Genomic DNA, 14,354 nt, shown 5'->3' with positions numbered 1-14,354 from the left:
CCGGCCTCGCTCGGTGACGGCGTTTGGTCATGTAGTAGACCTCTTCAACAAGGGGACGGGCACAGTCCTCATGGACTTATTTTCTTTTAGGATTTTCACGGCTTCAGAGATACCCTATGTCTTCAACCAAAAAGGGAGGCGTGACGTTTGGAAGGTGGATCAGCTGTCGACTCAACTAGACAGATATGAACAAGTCATGCAATAGAATGTCAGAGAGACATTTACTTTAAAACTGCGCTACTCATCTCCGAAAAGGGGGTATCATAAATGCAGATGTTCCGAGCCTGTTGCCGGCATGAGCCGAGCCGTGTCATGGCAACATGGTATCTCTATGTGGTACTCTTGGAGCTCATGAGGACCTTCATGGTATTCTTCATCAACGACGGGATACCGCCCAACCCCTTGCTCTCCAATGCCCGCAGAACAATGATCCTATACTCGGACCAAGTGATGCGCAACCCCCTTGCGTCTGCCAACCTTGCTAAACTGTTTGACGTCACCGGCCCCGCGTGCCGTGTAGAGATGGCGTCCTCGTTCGCAGCTAGCTCACGGTCCTCCAGCTCGCGGATACACTCAATGGCCTGCAAGCTCAAAAGCGGCGAGTAGGAGAACCCAAACAGCGTCGGGAGCGCAAGGTCCATACCCAGGTCTTCGACATATCTGCGCAGCCGCTGTGTGACGGGGCCCGCGCTAAGGCAGCCGAGAGCGTTCTTATCGCCATCGTTGAAAGCCTTGCCGCGCCAGAGGCAGTTGCAAATGTCCATGAGGTACCCGTTGAAATGGTTCACGTAGCTCGGAGCATACGTTGTCGGCTGTCGCCTGGACATGGCCATCTCGAAGCCCTTCTTGTATATGGCGAGGACGGTGCACAGGCGCGACACGTTTGCTAGGGAGTGGCCGAAGAAGAGGAGGTAGATGAGCTGCGCGGGCGGATTGGCAATGCGGAGGAGAGGTTGAAGTGTAGGGTCAGAGATGCTGGCGGCAGCCTGTTCATACAGGTCGAGGACACCGCCGTGGACAGCCGCGCTGGGGGAAGCTTGGACAACGTTGAGGGCGATGATGCTTGCGTGCTCCATGACTGCGAAAAAGGCATTGACGGGGGCATCTTTGGGTACTTGGTCAAGCGAGTTGAGAACAAAGGTCCAGCGGCGGAGGAGGTTTTGGTAAAGTTTGAGCAGTGCTAGCTGCGACTCGGCCGTTGGAGGGAGGCACTTCTCTAGTGGCTTCAGAATTACATTGTACAGCTCTGTTACACAGTCAGCAAAGTTGATGAAGAAAACGAGGTTGAAACGCTTGCCATCAAACACCACGAGAGGCGCGTACTGGAGGATGCCTAGGATGGAATCCCGAGCATCAACGCCGTTCCATGTCGTGAATAATTTCGTCAAAAATTGCAAGACGACCAGTGGAGTTTCCTACACAGTCAGCGAGACTCAACCAAGGCCGGTTGCCACACTTACTTTAACGCGAGCGACGTATTCCTCCAGCATTTCCATCGTCTCCGCAAACGACTTGTCATCGGCATGACCGTTGAGCACGTCTTCGAGCACGGCATCGATCCAATGAACCACGCGCTTTGAAGCAGCATCATCCTTTTTCAGGGCAACGAATTTTTGCAAGAGGGGATCCGCTAGTACAGCCGCAAGCTGGTTGGGTAGCTCAATCTTCTCGACTGTCTGAGCAAGACGATCGGCGCTATCAATCTCTTCTAGAGTGACGGAGGTCTTTTGTACTTGTTAGCCAGGCACATCATTATCTGGCTGTGTTTCTTCCGAACGCTTACCTCTGTGGCTTCTGAAGTATAGACAGGAGGGAGATTGGATGACTTATTGCCGCGGGCCCGTAAAGCCTGATGGTTGACGCTGAAGCCGTTCTGAGGCTGACTGGCTGCTTCGGCAGTCCGTTGAGAATGGTCATGTTGGATCTGGTTCAACCTTTCGCGCCATTCCACGTCGGGGTGCTACCTAATCAGTACGAATACCTTTTGAATGCCGTGGCACCTCTCACCTTGAATGCCGAGGCCCTGCCCCTCAAGGCATCGCTGACGATGATTTCAGGATAGTAGTCTTTGAAGACCCGGAGGAGCCCTGTCAATGCTGGGTCAATCCCTGTTTGTCTGGAGAGGTTGAGGCTGAGATGTGCCATTAGCGCCAAGAACCACCTGCGATTGCAGAGGGACCAACTTACACAGCTTGGATCCTAAAAGGCCGGACGTGTTTTCTGCGTGTGATCAAGGCGAGTAGATGGCAAAGTTGCGGTCTGGAGTCGTGTTAGCCCCTTTTCCGTTCGCAACAGAGGAAAATTCCGCACCGAATGGCTGCCGTATCTAGCAAATTGAACAAAACAGCGTAGGCTTGCGACAAGATGGCAGGTTTTTCGATGACATGGTATGCCATGATTAGCCATTTCAGAATGTTCGACTGCAGAACCAGGGAAGGCTTCAGTTCCCCATGGCCGAGGCATCCCACAACCCTCAGGACGACATCACTGGATAGCCGAGTAGCGGGGTAAAGATTCTTGAGTATTGTATTCAAGCTTGCCTGATCCAACAGGTTTGGCCTCGTGAGTAGGTCAATGAGTTCGCTCAAGGAGTCGGGAAGAAGGCCATTTTCAAATGCGTATGATGCGACCTTCTCAACAGTAGGCTTGATGCTGGTCGCCCGCCGTTTTGCAGGCAGTTTGGAAGCTGTACGAATTAGACTTGGGTCTATACACGGCTTGCACATGTGAGGGGGTTTACTCACCCTCCACAACATCGCCAATCAGGAGGTCAACGTCAAGGTCAACGTCTATGTTCATAGACGTATCGTTGGTGGGCGAAGCCATTCTACCAGGTATGTCGACGTCTTGAAATTGCGACACTCTGTTTGTGCCGAATTTCCAATGGATGGATACAGTGTGGCGACATTAGATGAGGCAGGCGGGTCAAGCGTCGTCAAGTCGCAGCATGGGTTGGCAGGCCCGAGCTGTCCAGAACGGTGAATGAGAGTGGCAGACGCGTCGCGGGGTGAAGATCAAGGTGAGTGTGTCCAGACCGGGAAAACTGCACCGTGCACTCGGACCTTGTCACTTTTGTGGGTCCATTTCCTTATTGGCTGTATAGAGCCGGTATGGGTCCGTTCTTCGGCGCCCAGCGTCCGGGGTCACTGGCCGGAGCAAGCTCCATCCTCAGCAATTCGCTAAAACAGATGCAGGCCCAGAACCGGAGCAGCAGAGCTGTCTTCGACTCCTTACAAGGTATCGGATTCGATGTGGGGGTAGGCTTTCGGTCAGCAGTGTCCGTAAGGAGCGCGAATGTGCGCGGGACAGGGAGGCATCAGCAGCAGCACGCCTCGGTGAAGGGTTGGGCGAGGCCGGGCGATGAGGCCAGGCGAGAGCCCCTGTGTTGTTGCACCGCTGTCTAGGTCCTGCGGGTAAATGAAGAGCATGCAGAGAGGGCATGCCATGACCTGAGAATCTGACCACAGTTGAAATTTGCCCCCGTGCTGATTGATGGATATCTGCTCCGGTACGAATACGGCCTTTGGTGATTTGGACCCCAAAACTTCGTCTCTGTGGGCGGCGGGGAACAGCAAACGGGCAAGCCTGAGCAGTTGCAAAAGATGCTCACCGGTCTGGTTGGGGGTATCCAATTGCTGGCCATTAACGTCGTGGCAAACCTTCCGGACCGTAAGCGGCGCATATGCCGTCTTGGCTGCCATGGCTGCCGCTCATTTGGTCTCTGGGGTCCATAGCGGGGGGACTGATGTGAGATATGAGGTGCAGTCATCCAAAGAGTCGAGAGTCGCGGGCTTGCAGCAGGTTCATGGAAAAAGATGACGAAGACGATCCGGCTCGGGTTGCGAATGATGTCGCTTCTACCCGGCCAGCTCCTAGCTTTTACGTCGCGGCTACGGGGTTCGGGTAGGAACTGTCGACAAGAGGCAGGTACACATGCACGGTAGTAGCAAAAGGGAAGGAAGAGGGATATTCATGGTCTTGTTTGGGGTTACACAAGGCAACTCGAAAGTATCATTTGCTGCAACCGCGGTCTGCAACTGGTTACGTCTGCGCCTGGAGAGAGGAGAGTAGCACGGCCCCCAGTAAGGTAGGAAGATATTAAAGTGGACTTGCTTACACAGTAGGGCGCATGATGCCCATGTATGGCGGGGTATCTCGACATGGCTTTCCGTCTTTTGGCATGGAGACGAAAGAGTCTGTTCTTTTCGTTAGGGAAAGCCCGAGGCGAACGTGAGAGAATGCGACGAACCGGTCAAAAGTCTTAGAGGCCAAGGTACCTTATGTGATGTACTTTACGGAAAGAAAAGGTACGAATACGGCACGAAGAGACGTACCTTACCTATCGACCGATGACATCCTGGACCGTTAGGTGCCTACCTTAAGTGCTAAGGTACCGTAGGTGCGAACGTTTCTATACTGCATACCCGTTCCAGAAACGCCCGTGCTCACCGTTGTATACCGCCATCCCGACGCTCCGTCCCGCCAAGTTCCTGCGTAACCTCTGACCTCGCGCCTACTACCCACGGCTACCTTAGTTGCTTACCTTGCCTTCGCCAACGTCTCTCACCGTAACACCAACACTGCTTACCTTGCCTTACCTTGGACAACTACTGCGTTACTGCGTAGGTAGCTGCCTCTCAATGACAGGGTTGCTTCGAAACAACCTGCAACCTCCAACAGTCGCATCCTACAGAAATACAACTGGCTCCAATATTGCCCTCATCTGGCCAAGCTCGCTGACCGAGGCGTCAGAAGCGCCTCATCCCTAACATAATCTACGCAGTAGTGCCATCTTTTACCTGCTGTTCCACAAACTGGTTACGCAAATACCTCGCAAGAATCCTTCTGTTCTCTGGCCCCGTCACATCCTTCTCCGAGGTCCAGTGCTTCTTACAAACCTCCACCTAGGTGCGCGAGGTCATTGTCGCATCCACTTCTGACCGCATGTTTTGTTCAAGACCACGGTGGCCGAGGTGTCGATTCAGGTCTCATGACTCCTCACTGCACTTTGGTCTGGTCACTGACATCGTTCCAGGTCCGCATCAACACTGCCTACAGACCAGAGGTCAGGACAGACTGACCGTGTCCGGGCCTGACAACTCTTCCCAGTTATGTAACGTCTCTCCCTCGTTTGATCAAATCATCCGAGCGACGACTCTGCTCGCCATGTGTCTTTCGGATTTCTCGCTCTGTATCCGTACCTCACATATCATTATCAGTCGCGGCCCGATGTCTCCACAGCCGAGAGAGGACCGAATGAACCTGGGCATGGGCATCTCCCCTGTTTGTGCCGCCTTTTCGTCGTCCCTTTTCGTCGGTAGGATTCTCCCGGTAAACCCTATTTTTCACACCCCGACAAGCACACAAACTCCCCCCAAAGCCGGCCCTGCTAGAACTACGCAAGCCTCCTATATGTCCTGGGACCTTCTCCTTTCAGCGGGCCTGTCCAGGGCACTTGTTGGTCGGGAGCTCCAAAACCATGGCCACGGATGACAGGCGACGATAGCAAGCCGCAAGCGGGCTTCCACTAGTAGCGGCGACTTTACCTGGACGAATGATCGAGGCAGACTGCATACACCGATAGCTAATATTGTTCCGTCTCGACTTCTCTCCTTGGCAGACTGGACCACCTTCACCCGCTGCCGTGGGGGCTTTGCGACCTTCCATGACAGCGTAGTGTGCCTTGAGGTCCAATCTATCGCAGCATGGGCTTGGCTCTGTGTCACCTTTCGGCCGTCATGTGTAGTGGCGTCTGCTTACCGCAGTGCCCATCTCACCTCACCTTACGGGATACCTTACCTCGAGGTGGTGGTCACTATACGCCGCGCGCCGCACGCCGCATGCCGGACGCCAATTTCGTCTGCAGCAGCGTTGTGTAACCCTTTCTAATAACCCTCATGTTGCTAAGTGGCACTTGCAAGGCTCGGTTGGTGGTCAGCACATCGAGGTAAAAGATCCGTCCGTCAACGCTCCGTTATCCCCCCTTCCATCCATGATCCAAGACCAACTTCATCCAGAGTACCTAGTAAGCTAAGGGTGACGGACGTATTACCGCTCCGTACCGCGCCGGTTACATTGGATCCATCCGTCCATTCATCCTTCCCTCCCTCCCACCATTCTTCATTCCATGGGTACACACACACACACGTACGCACGCGTGCACACCTCTCTCTATCCCTACAACCAACTTGGTTATTGCATCAGTCAGACGAGTGTCCCCCAGACCAGGAACCACAGAGCCCTTGATTTGGTAACCTGCTACAAAGACCCACCACCCACGGTGAGGAATCTTGGAGGGCCCTCGACCTTGACCGCTGGGCGTCTTTCACCTCGTGTCCTACTCGTTCTGACATACCCATTCTCAAGTTATGCATCTGCTGATGATGCCTCCATGCATATCCTCTTTCAAGATTTCCCCCTCCATGTTGCCCATCTGTCCCCATCTTTGTAGGAAATCCGGCTGACTGGCTGTGTTGTGCTGTCCCTTCGGCCTGGTCGTGCCCTCGGCCGGTCGCCTCTGCTGCACACCCCACTCTCTCTCTACTGCCCTCATGCACTTCCTCCCACACCTATCAAGTTAAAGATCTCTGTCGAGTCTATCGTCCTCTTAGACGCGGCCCTGCTCCCAGCCCTTTGAGGTATGTGTAACCAATCCTCACGTTTGTAAATATGTGTCTTCTAACATTTAGTCTGGTTATTCCCTCAAGACTTGCTTGCCCAGGTGCCAGGTGCCATCGAGTTGATTGACGTTTAGTCTCCTTGAGGAAATTGAATGACAACAATAGTCAGCGCTTCGCGACAACATCGAACAGTCGAGGATATATTCCTCAATCTTATCTACTGTCGACATTTATCCTGGTCTCTTCTGTTGTTCTAGCAACGCAGAGAACACACCGAACCATTCCAGCTCACGTCTTTTTCGCCTTGACGTGCCCTAGTGCTTATCATCGTCTTACATCTGGCCCATCACTCAAATCTTCTCTATTCAACAAGATCTCTTTAACCAGCTAGACACTGGGCCAGCAGACGATTGCGCTTCTGGGTCGGCCCATCGCCAATAGCCGCAGCTGTCGTGCGCTGGCTCGTAACATCGTGGCAGAGTGGACCTGGCGACGGGACGAGCAGCAAACGAGTCGTCTCATGCCGTTCGCACGGAATCCCTCTTACACGGGCCTAGTAAGTCCAAAAAGCCACCGCTTCCCATCTGACGCTTACTCACCTTACACGGCGCTAATCTGTGTAACCGCGCGCTGACTTGACATAGGGATGAGCTGAAGAGACCGCAACTGACCATCTCCGCCATGAGGTATTCTCCGGAAATGCAGATCGATCACCATGTCACGTCTAAGAAAAGCCCAAAGTCTACACAAACTACCCCAACCATGTTACTATGGGACCGACAAGACTGTATCCCCCTGAGAAGAATTCTATCGGAAGACGACATAATCGTCCTGCTCACGCCTGTTGTTGTTCCTCACAATAGATTCGCAGACAACGACAAGGATCCCTTCGAACCGTTGGGCCGTGCCATTGCTTCGCGGCACTCATTGGTCCGCCATGTGCCATATACGAAAAGAGGCGGCATCACCAACGTTCACTACGAGTTCATCAAAAGGGCAAAAGCAATCGTCTTTGTCATCTCTGGAGCTCATGTAGACGATGATGTCTCGCAAATCGACTTGGCCGATGCCGCACGAACAATGGCAGACGAGCGACCGCAGATCATAGTAGCTTGCTGCAACCTCCAAATCCAGAACCTCCACGTCGACCACTTTGCTACGCTTGTGCAAATCACAGGCTACTCGCCATCTGAGCTAGAAGCTGCTGCTTCCATCATCTTTGACGACGTTCGTCCACCTACCATCAGCTCAGTTCCCGTACAAAACCTCATCATCGCCCCAAGAACTTGGGATGTCGAAGTCTGCGGTATAGACATGGGCCCTATCCATCAGTTGTGGACGGAATGCCTTCCACCCAAATTTCATCTTCCGCAGTACCAGCTTGTCCTGCTCCTCCAGAGAGATGGCTTTTCCAGGCACTATGTCGTGCGCGAACCAGAAAACAAGCAGATTGTGGGCTTCTGCGCTACATTTACCACGTATCCAGATGGGGGGCAAGAGAATTTGCTCGGCTCGGTAGCCGTATTGATTGTCAAGAACTCATATCGCGGAAGAGGTGTCGGATTAACACTACATAACTATGCCCTTAAACAGCTCCAGAGAACCCGAGGCGTCAACAGGCTGCAACTGGGATCAGCCTTTCCGCGTCTCTTGTACGGCGTGCCGTCTGATTTCTTCTCACGAGACTGGTTTTCACGACGAGGCTGGAATATGGATGGGTTCCAGCCTGGCCAAGGACAGGAGGTCTCAGACTGGCTCCTCAAATTCGAAGACATGCCCGCAAAGAGCTTTTCGTCAGCTGGACTGACTTTCAGGCGATGCGACATGATGGAGTACCACCAGGTTCTAGCAATTGTCAGTCGAGACGTGGCTCGCAAAGATAATATGGGATGGTACGACCAATACTGCAACCTGGACGGCACACCTCACATTGAGGATGTCGTCCTCGGTCTGGAAGGTGACACTATCGTAGCTGTTGCTTTAACCTATATTCCCAATTCTGGGAGTCCAGCTGGCAACGACCTGCCGTGGGCGAAAGCCATTGGCGCGGATGCGGGGGGAGTTACCTGCATTTGCATCATAGGTTTGTAGTCACGCTAAACATATCTAGTGGATTTTCCTGCTGACTCTTGTTTCAGATGACCATCCCGAAATGGTGAACAGCCGGGACTCTGTGATGATCAGGCTGCTCGATATGTGTGTCAAGTTGTTGGCTGAGCAAGGCATGCGACAACTGTTCATCGATGGCATGAAGGGAGGAGACGACGGTTTCCAATCTCTGGGTAAGTGCGATGATTGTGCGAGAAAGCGTCCTACTAATTTGGCTGGAAAGGTTTCCGACAATGGGCGCGGTACAAGGAAGTTTGGCGAAAGGTTTAAGTTACGTCTTTGAATCCCATCGGCCAGCAAACACTACACCAGGATGCGGTATCCCACGCTTCACAAGATTTGCAGACGTTACTCAGCAGTCATTGGAAATCCTCGGCGCAAGATTGCAGACCGGAGGATTTCAAATCCCGAAACTATTTTCCACCTACAACGATGGACTCAATCCATTGTCGACCCAAGCTGATGAAACATTAGCAGCTCGTATAGGCTCGTATTGAAGGAGGCCTGGATAGTCAAATCGGCACCAGCCACCAACGCGTATCGAAATCGAGGAACTGCTGCTCGAGATACTGCGTATTAATACCAGCAAGAGTTCCTAAATTCAGCAACGGTGTGACTTTTTTTTCAATGCGACTTCAGACAGAGGACTTTTCAATTGTCAGCAGAGTGCCCAATCGCGCTTCTTGGCTTGCTGACCATGTCTGACACTGGCACATCATGAGCACTCGTGGCACCTATCATGGCCATCCCTTCGGATCTAGATGCTCCTTTTCGGCTCTGCTCAAGTCGAACATCCATTTACCACCCTCCACAAACTCACATTCCCCGCGCCACGTTTTATCCATTGTTACATTGAGATCAAAGACACGCGTGTAGCGCGATCTTTCTTCTGAGTCTTTGATGGGCTACATATGCATGAAGCTTGACGACAGTAAAAGGGTCCAAGAGCACAAGCCACGTCGGACTGTTCAAGCACGTTGAACAGCTAATTGGTTCATTCGCAACTTTTGGCCTTGTTCCGACTATCCCGATGAAGACGGTCCGCCCAGCCCCAAGACTTCCTCTTGACCATTTCGATGTCAACAGAGGCACAATCTCAGTCAGAGGGCATTCCGAGTATCGAGTTGAACACACCGATAAGAGCTCATATCACCGGTGCCGATCAGACGCCTTTTGGGCAGCTTTTGAAGCATGATTCTGATCTTCACATTGTCACCCGCAATGATTAAGAGGCCATTGACGCCCAACTGACGATCACGAAACATGTCGCTTCCAATCGTGCCATGCACGTCCCATCGGTACGCTGCGCCATAGGATCATGGTGTTGGCACCGTCGATCACGCAGACCGAATACCGGGGAAACTTGTCTTGAATAGATTGACCCTCGAGCTCAAGGCCAGCTGAAGGAAGAGAGGACTCAATGGTCCGACATATTCCAACACACAGACCCTCCGGCTTCCATTGCATAGTCCCCGGACCTAGGGTATGCAAAACTGCAGACTCCTCCATGCTCCCTTGACTTCCTTCGACTAAGGAGCTCAAGGGGGGAGAGAAACTCGGTGGATTGTTGACCGGGAGCAGCCGAGCCAAACCGACAACTCCTTTAGCGTCCGGCATCCCGGTCATGTCAGCGGGGTTGTCTCCGTTTCACGGCCCAACCAGTCCCTTCGAGTAATATGGCAAGTTGGCAAATGATAACCAGCCGACCACCCTGGTTCCCCAGATCCCTGGTCACAGGTACCGTCTTTTTTGGTGTCAGAAATGCACGTTGGATCACACCCAGAAAAGGCTTAGTAAATTTATCTTGTTAAGCAATCGCCCCCTCTCGCCTAAAGTTGCCGAGTAATGAGTAAACATGCCCAGCTTCCGCGCAGCCTGATATAGTATCCGGCGCAAAGCAAGGTAAAGAAGTCGACTCAACGCCGTTTATCCCCGGGAAGCTGACCATGATTACACTAGGATTTGTATCCGTATCAACTCGACGAGCTTCAACGCCCTACAGCTTACAACTCCCGCCATCTAAGTGGTCTTGTATGGAGATGAACTTACCTGAGGCGTACATAACGGTGGCCGTATAAACTGGCCCACTCCTGCCTGAACACCTACCGTGAACCACACGTCTGACGAATTCAAATTGCTGTTGGCGCAGAGTAGTGTAGCGTAATAGGCACACTTTGCTGACATGGTCGCAAAGGCAGGCCCAAATTTTTGGAGACGAATCTCTTTTTCAGACCCCAAGCGGCACAGCCAAGGACGGGAAATCCCCGTAAACCTCGGGCGTCGTCGATGTTGTGCCTCTTACTCTCACCGCCGATCCAAGCACGTCTTTTGATGTAAATCATCAAGAACCATACCCAGCTACAGCTCTATCAAGCGGACGGTGGACCAATGCGTGTGTGTATGCGTATGCGTGTGTGTGCGACGGACTTGTTTCTTCTTCGCGTTTACCGAACGCACCAAGAAGGCTATCCTATCCCAGCACAGCACAAAACTGACGAAAAGCTGACGCGCAGGAGCGCAGAAAAAAAAAGCCAGGGATTAGAACTTGCAACGGGCTTATGGGTGAGGAAAAAAGGAGGGGAGGGGGAAAAGGTGGGCAACACCGCCGCCGCACGCCGCCGCCGCCGCTGCCCTTCGAGTGACCGCCACGAACACACCACAGGAATTTTTTCGGCAACCCACTGGATCATCTGCTTTGTGCGACCAGAGACTTTTAAAGGATCGGGCGCTTGATGCGGCAAAGCGGGCACGACGTTATCGGCTCTTTATTTACGCAGTAGGTAGTGTAGATGACTCCCTATCACCGTCGATTCAGAGACGCCATGCTTAGCTAGAAGTGCATGAAGAAGGTATATGGAAGGAGACTCCGATGGTAAGCTGGCCGGTGGGCTTGGATCTTGTGCCGCTGTCGGGTTACCAGCTGCCTGCCTCCTCTCCCTCCCTTCCCCCCAATTCCAAAGGGCAAATGTGAATCGGGATTGCTTTCCGTCTTCAGCTCTCTTCTGGCAAGTATATACCCCCGACTTTCCAGATCCCGAGGAGCTGGGAGCCCTGACTATGTCGCTCGGTCGTGGGACGTAATCAGTCGTTGGACAAGGCCTGTTTGTCTTCAATATTCAGATCCTCGAGGCGCGCCTTTCACGTGAGGTATCTGCCCTTGCCCAAAGTTGTCTATCTTCTGAGATGTGAGATCGATCTGTATCTCGGCCTCTCAAACAGAGCATACATATAAGAGGGGACCTGCCGTCGGTATGATGTATTCGAGGATGAAATCGGAGGGTGCCGAGCAGCCGAACGCCCTTGCAGGACGTTGAGAGCTGAAAGTGGACGACGGCATGGAGTGTGCATATGCATTTGTCTAAGGAATCGTGATGAACGAGTCAGTGCCGGAGAGTAAGGTAGCCAAGTCAGTATGATTGATCAAGAGGTACCAGATGCAAGGAGACCGTCATCACTTGAGGGATTTGATGTGAAGCCGAGAGATGAACTCCTCCATTCCCAGGTTCTCATGGATCCGAGTGGTAATCGCTCTCGCCAAGAGAGAACGTTGAACAAAAGATCAGACTTTATGCCCTGTATACCAACCCGCCAAGACGTTGTTATCTTTCGTTCCAAAGTGATCAAATGGAAGCTGTGAGGATATCTGTCTTGGCGTCGTGGCGGCCTATGCCAGAGGATTCTGATGCGAGAGCTCTAGAAATAGATGATGGTAGCTCACTATGGAATCTTCAAGCCGTCAAGGGGGAAAAAAGTGAGGCATTGAGGAAACCCTCGACGAAGGGGCGATATACTACCGCGAGTCTAGTAATGTTTAAATGGTATCGAAACTTAATTCGAAGCAGGGGTTGTTAATAGGTCAAACAGAGAGACCCTCATGAGGATTAAGATACGGCTTAATGCAAATGTAGGACATCCCCCGCATCGAACAGAATAAGAATGAAGACATTTGAACGGCTATGTATTGTTGCTTCGCAAAGTTCTCACTCCTAGAAATTCAAATGTTGGTCTTGCTACGGAAGAGCAATTCGAATTTCTTGAGGGCACAGTTCCATTTGGGATTTTACCCCTGATACAACGTTCCAGCGCCAAGCCCCATAGACCAACGAAAAACGGTGTCGATTCGGTACGAACCGTATAGAACAAGTGGTGCGGTTTGTTACGTGACACGATTGCCGACCTTTTGGCAGCCTCAAATCGAAATTCTGGGTCTGGTAGAGTTGAGCCGGTAGGGTGTTGAAAGTGTTCTTCATCGCGAGTTGAGTCTGGTGGGAAATACCCCAGGGTGATTCAAGGCACTTGATGCGCTATATACGCTTTTGAAAACAGCTCAGTTTAATCTACCCGTAGAAGGCTTTTTTTTTTTAAAAAAAAAAGGTGGCGGTCTTATCTCGGAAGCCACGCTCTGCGGAAGAAGAAAAACCTTGTCCTACCACCTAAGAAATCTAGAGCGGTGGAGGGGGGATTAGTGAGCCAATGAGCGCCATGATGGATGAAATGGGCTCGGCGTCGGAGGGGGGCGCGGGCAGTATCACAACGTCGATTTATACAATTTTGACTTTTTGGACCACGGGTCTAGAACGTGGTCTACCATATCTTGGATCGATATCGTTGTGTACTACCTACGAGTGTGATTGAAAGGAGGGGTAAACGAAGGTCTGCGAGGTAGCTTGTACATTGATCGTGGGAATTTTGTGGCGTTTAGCTTTTGGGGTTTGAAGTCTGTGGCATTCTTGGCTTCCGTCTCAGGTGTCCTGTATACTTAATCCTATAGACGCCTTGATGGTTTCAGCGGGCATTGCTTTTTCGAGATAGTCCGAGGCATAAAGAATAGGCATTGCGATTGACAGTGGGATGGAAAGCTGTAGAGCACGCCTTCTTGGTCGGTGTCTTGTCGCTTGATTGAGCACCATTGCGGTCACGGAAGTTGACGATGGACGCTCTCTTCAAGTCATGGCTAATTGGAGTGAACTGAAAACTTAGCTTTGTAAACTTTGGCCATACGCCTAGAAAGGTATGGTTGTGTGTTAAAGACGGTATTGTCTTAAGGAAAGGCGAAATCGGCAGACCTGCTATGCGAATCGTGATGCGAGTTTCTGTTGTTATTGTAGTTGCCGCTAATTTTGACCGATACTTGGAGTCTACACATTCTGTGGAGAAAGCTTGATGATTTTCTTTTTAAATGCGAAAGATATCAGTAGTTTCCCCTTCCTTGCAGAGCCTATTGCGCCGGGTTTACATGGCGTTTTCCTGAGCCATGTCGCCGTGGAGTTGGAGTCAGTGGCTCTGGAGAAGACCCAAAAGAGGATGCGATTGAACCCAGCACATCGCTACAAGTCGGGAGTCTGAGTCGACCCGGCGGTTATTGGTATTCAGGTGATAAAGATGGAGGCATCGAAATGGGTAGTCAGATCACGTCGCGATATTCTGATGAAGTGTGATCAAATATCATACACTGATCAAGAGAGCACGTAAGAGAAAGCTACACTCAGAGAGCAATATTAGTAGAGAACGAAACGCCAAGAATCACACCTTCCATATGTGAATACGGCACTGGCCCTGTCTCTGAATTCATGGCGACATGTCCGCACGGCTTGCGTCTTAGACCGATGTTCTGGCCCAAAGGAC

General features: G+C 51.9%; 4 protein-coding genes across 4 annotated transcripts; 2 read left to right on the top strand and 2 right to left on the bottom strand.

Moving 5' to 3' along the window:
- Positions 1-329: 329 nt before the first annotated feature.
- CTAM01_12134 (uncharacterized protein) lies at positions 330-2,826 on the bottom strand (the record flags this gene model as incomplete). Its single annotated transcript, XM_060528141.1, has 7 exons — positions 330-1,415; positions 1,461-1,724; positions 1,784-1,960; positions 2,008-2,131; positions 2,188-2,259; positions 2,311-2,686; positions 2,745-2,826. 7 exons carry the CDS (start codon positions 2,824-2,826, stop codon positions 330-332), a joined length of 2,181 nt encoding a protein of 726 aa, XP_060377274.1.
- A 443-nt stretch (positions 2,827-3,269) lies between these two features.
- On the bottom strand, positions 3,270-3,701 carry CTAM01_12133 (uncharacterized protein; the record flags this gene model as incomplete). Its single annotated transcript, XM_060528140.1, has 1 exon — positions 3,270-3,701. One exon carries the CDS (start codon positions 3,699-3,701, stop codon positions 3,270-3,272), a length of 432 nt encoding a protein of 143 aa, XP_060377273.1.
- A 1,528-nt stretch (positions 3,702-5,229) lies between these two features.
- CTAM01_12132 (uncharacterized protein) lies at positions 5,230-5,493 on the top strand (the record flags this gene model as incomplete). The annotated part of the gene is made up of 1 exon (XM_060528139.1): positions 5,230-5,493. One exon carries the CDS (start codon positions 5,230-5,232, stop codon positions 5,491-5,493), a length of 264 nt encoding a protein of 87 aa, XP_060377272.1.
- A 1,889-nt stretch (positions 5,494-7,382) lies between these two features.
- Positions 7,383-8,999, top strand: CTAM01_12131 (acetyltransferase; the record flags this gene model as incomplete). The annotated part of the gene is made up of 3 exons (XM_060528138.1): positions 7,383-8,703; positions 8,759-8,902; positions 8,953-8,999. The coding sequence occupies 3 exons, from the start codon at positions 7,383-7,385 to the stop codon at positions 8,997-8,999; spliced, it is 1,512 nt and encodes a 503-aa protein (XP_060377271.1).
- Between the last annotated feature and the right edge of the window lie 5,355 nt (positions 9,000-14,354).

Source organism: Colletotrichum tamarilloi (genome assembly GCF_030869305.1).
Source record: "Colletotrichum tamarilloi strain Tom-12 chromosome Unknown Scaffold_55.1, whole genome shotgun sequence".
Classification (NCBI taxonomy): domain Eukaryota; kingdom Fungi; phylum Ascomycota; class Sordariomycetes; order Glomerellales; family Glomerellaceae; genus Colletotrichum; species Colletotrichum tamarilloi.
Note: the sequence above shows the minus strand (reverse complement) of the source record. Positions and strands in the feature narration are given on the sequence as shown.